The sequence below is a fragment of the Musa acuminata genome, chromosome BXJ3-4 (genome assembly GCF_036884655.1).
Source record: "Musa acuminata AAA Group cultivar baxijiao chromosome BXJ3-4, Cavendish_Baxijiao_AAA, whole genome shotgun sequence".
NCBI lineage: Eukaryota > Viridiplantae > Streptophyta > Magnoliopsida > Zingiberales > Musaceae > Musa > Musa acuminata.
The window spans coordinates 12,890,469-12,893,861 of record NC_088352.1 but is presented as its reverse complement, the minus strand read 5'-3'; the positions used below and the strand labels follow the sequence as shown (position 1 = coordinate 12,893,861).

At 46.2% G+C, this 3,393-nt stretch overlaps 1 protein-coding gene across 1 annotated transcript; it reads left to right on the top strand.

Annotated features, from left to right (window-relative positions):
- Positions 1–1,689: 1,689 nt before the first annotated feature.
- On the top strand, positions 1,690–2,989 carry LOC135637289 (uncharacterized). The gene is made up of 2 exons (XM_065149927.1): positions 1,690–2,447; positions 2,694–2,989. Exons 1-2 carry the CDS (start codon positions 1,794–1,796, stop codon positions 2,757–2,759), a joined length of 720 nt encoding a protein of 239 aa, XP_065005999.1. The 5' UTR covers positions 1,690–1,793; the 3' UTR covers positions 2,760–2,989.
- The last annotated feature ends 404 nt before the right edge of the window (positions 2,990–3,393 follow it).

The window sequence follows — 3,393 nt, the reverse complement described above, 5'->3', positions numbered from 1 at the left end:
GTCTTCGAGACTATGTCTGGCGATGGTATTGCTAGTCTAGGCGGTGGTACCGCCCCTAGCAGGGTGCTAGGCAGTGGTACCGTCAGTCTGGGCAGTTGTACCGCCCAGTGGCCTAGTGCCAGGCGATGGTATCGCCCAGTGTAGTGTCAGTGTCAAACTGACACTAGCGATGGTACCGCCCAACATAGGTTGTTGTATCACCAAGACCCATAAAAGCCGGGATGAGATATTTTTAGGCTCCAACTTTAAATCAACTTGAAGCCTATAAATGCCCCTCTCATCCCTGGTTAAAAGACACAAGCACAGAGTATTTAAAAGTGAGAAAACGCTGTTGCAATCACTAGAAAAATCCCCTCCTATAGTCTAAGTTTAGAATTATGTTTAGGAGGAGTGTGTGCTTGTAAAGGTTGACTCATAAACCTGTGAAAAGGAGAAGAGGGGTGTAAGAATGAGGTTGATCTTCATCTATAAAGGAAGATCGATAGTGAATGCTGGTGGCCTCGACGGAAGAGGAATCGACGGAGTGGATGTAGGTCACGATGACCGAACCACTATAAAATTGGCATGTTCTCTGGTTTGCATTTACTTCTTACAATTTACATTAACTGCAAACTGCCTTCAATACACTCTTAGCTTTCAAAGTTAAGCATTTCTGAGTTCGGTTTTATCGTATGAAAGGATTTTTTGAAACTGACGTTTTTATCCGCTGTACGAATTCACACCCCCCCTCTCCCCTTAGTGCTGACTCTTTTCCTAATAGTTAGGGCAAGAGTGGAGGAACAACTTACATCATGCCCATTAGTGTCTGCACCTGTTGGATCAGGTTTAGGAACGCTTCAATAGGGACGAGCAGGTGACTTAAGGTTGCTCTCATGTCGTTGAACAGACACTAATATCATGTCGATATTTTATCGAGATAGATGCATCCATATGTGGAATAGTCGGTTGCCACCCCCCAAGCGAAAGTACTATGAGTCAGGGGCAGAGCATACTCGTTCGATAATTCGTTGAGAGGGTTGGTAGGCAAACATTCTTACAACATCATACCCTTCTTCTAACATAAAAATGTTAGGAGAAAATATCATTGTCATCTTAGTCAACCTGATGTGGTCCGAGCCCGTATGCGTAGGATTATCCGAGATTCTTTCGAGGTGGAAATGCGAAGCACCTAAGGTGCCACTTGCAATAAGACTAAGGTCAGGAGAGATTTTTCAACTTGATCTCTCCAGTGCTTAAGTTAGTAACTTGAGATGTATAAGTGCAAGCGTAAGTAATCGAAAAAAAAAAATTTATCCTTTATATTAAAGATGAGATTTTATATTTGATCGTAAAGGACAATAAAGAAACTTGTGATTATCGTTTTAGTTAAAAAAAATTTATGATTATTTTTCTAGTCATAAATTAAAAAAATTTATATTCTCCTTCGGCATCACATAACAGTCACATATCAATGATTAATCGAAAATATATACTCTATTACTAAAGAAACCTATTTTATACCGAAACGGGATCACATTACTGCGTGATCTCTCTTCGATGAAATGGCGTGCACGATTTGTTCGACGTGGGCAAAAAGCGTTACGTTACTTTTGGAAGACTTCGCCCATAGTTCCGTTATTCATAAGAGCACGCGGAATTTAACTGAAAGGTTGCATGGCGCGGCTCTTCTCGTGACGCAGCTGCGGTAGCAAATGGAGAGGTGTGAGGAGGAGCGTTCATATTACGTAGCCTCTCTCGTCCCCGGTCTCCGCCAGCCTCGCCGTATTAATAGCCTTTCATAGTTTGCATCATCCATGGCATGGGGGAAAGTTGAGATCAGATCCGCCATGGATTCGAGCTGTACCACTCCTCCCAAGCTCTCCCTGTACTCGGTCCCCGGCAAGCGGATGAAGCCACTTGGCACGGCGACGCCGCCGCCCCGGGTTCTGGTATCCGTGCCCTTCATGTGGGAAGAAGCTCCGGGGAAGCCCAGGAAGCAGCCGACTCCGGGTGGGCATGGCATGATGCCCGGCGGCGCCCGGAGTTTAGACCTGCCCCCGAGAATGGTGGCGGCGATGGTAGAGGCCAAGTCCAATAAAACGCTTTCGCCCACCACGGCTCTCGACGGCCCAGAGCATGCGACCCGTCCCGTCCCACTCGGCTCGTGCTACTCCTTTTCGTTCGGAGAGGGAAGGACTGTTGTTACCGTAGGAGGTAAGAAGAAGGGAGTGGTTTGGTTTCGGGGGAGAAAAAGTGGGAGGAAGATGATGAGGGATGGAACCTGGGAGATGAGCGTGGAGGGGTTGGAAGAGAAGGATGTCACTTGCCCTTCCATGTCTTCTTCTCCTTCTCGCAAAAAACATGGTGGAGAGTACGAGGAGGATGGGAATGTGGAGGAGGGAAGGATAAGGATCACACGGCTGAGGAGGAACAGAAGCCTCGCAAACGTTTCCACCTCTCACATATGGGTGAGTCTCCAGTCTGTGGTCACAGTTCCATGTTCGACATGCTTGCAGCCATATCCAACCAATCTTTCCTCCATCTTGTCCATTTGTTTGCTTATTCGTAGTGGCTTGATCTTTTCCACTGTTCTAGGAATGAGACATCGGTGAGCCCACCGCGTGGTTTCTCCGACAGTCCCCTATTATTCCGTAGATCATCTTATATAGTCGTGAGATCATTACTTTCACGTGACCCCTTTTCATTGACTCTAGGCAAGCATTTATGGCAGCCTGAAGCTGGTGGTGCCGCTGCCATGGCGAAGGGACCGCAGAGCTTAAGTTCTCAAGAACGATCGACGACGTGCAACACCATTCGTGGGAGGAAGCCAGCCGTCGGCGGTCATCTTCGACTTCCTACCAGTGCGTCGCAGTAATCAGATTAGAAGAAACACCATTTGTGTCACGCATTCTGATAATAATAGTACAACATGGCAATATCTTTCTTTATCTTCTTCCAATTCAAAAAAAAAAAAAAATCAATCAAGAATCGCAAATAGGTAATCGAAGAAGATGTGAGTTGTGATGGACGATGCAATTAAGAGGGATTCTCCGATCACGTCTAGTATGTAGCCAAAAATGTACAATTCGGTATGCTAACTCGGTAATCCATCTGAGGACAACCTTCGCCAAAACCAAAAACGACGAAAGGACATTAAGAAAAGGATGACCCAAAGATGTGATCGCTGTCGATGCATGATATTAAGCTAAAAGCAGGGGTGATGCAACAATCTCCGCCTCTTGTAATTGGCCTTGAAGCAAGCCTGCCTCAGTTTCTTGGTTCTCTCGGTCAATTGAATCTCTGGATTCTCCTCCATCAGCCTCCTGTGCTCCTCCAAAGTCTCCAACTCTTTCCTTACGCCATCCTCCTCGAATGTACCCTTCCCCATCGCCTACATCACCACAATGCATTAAT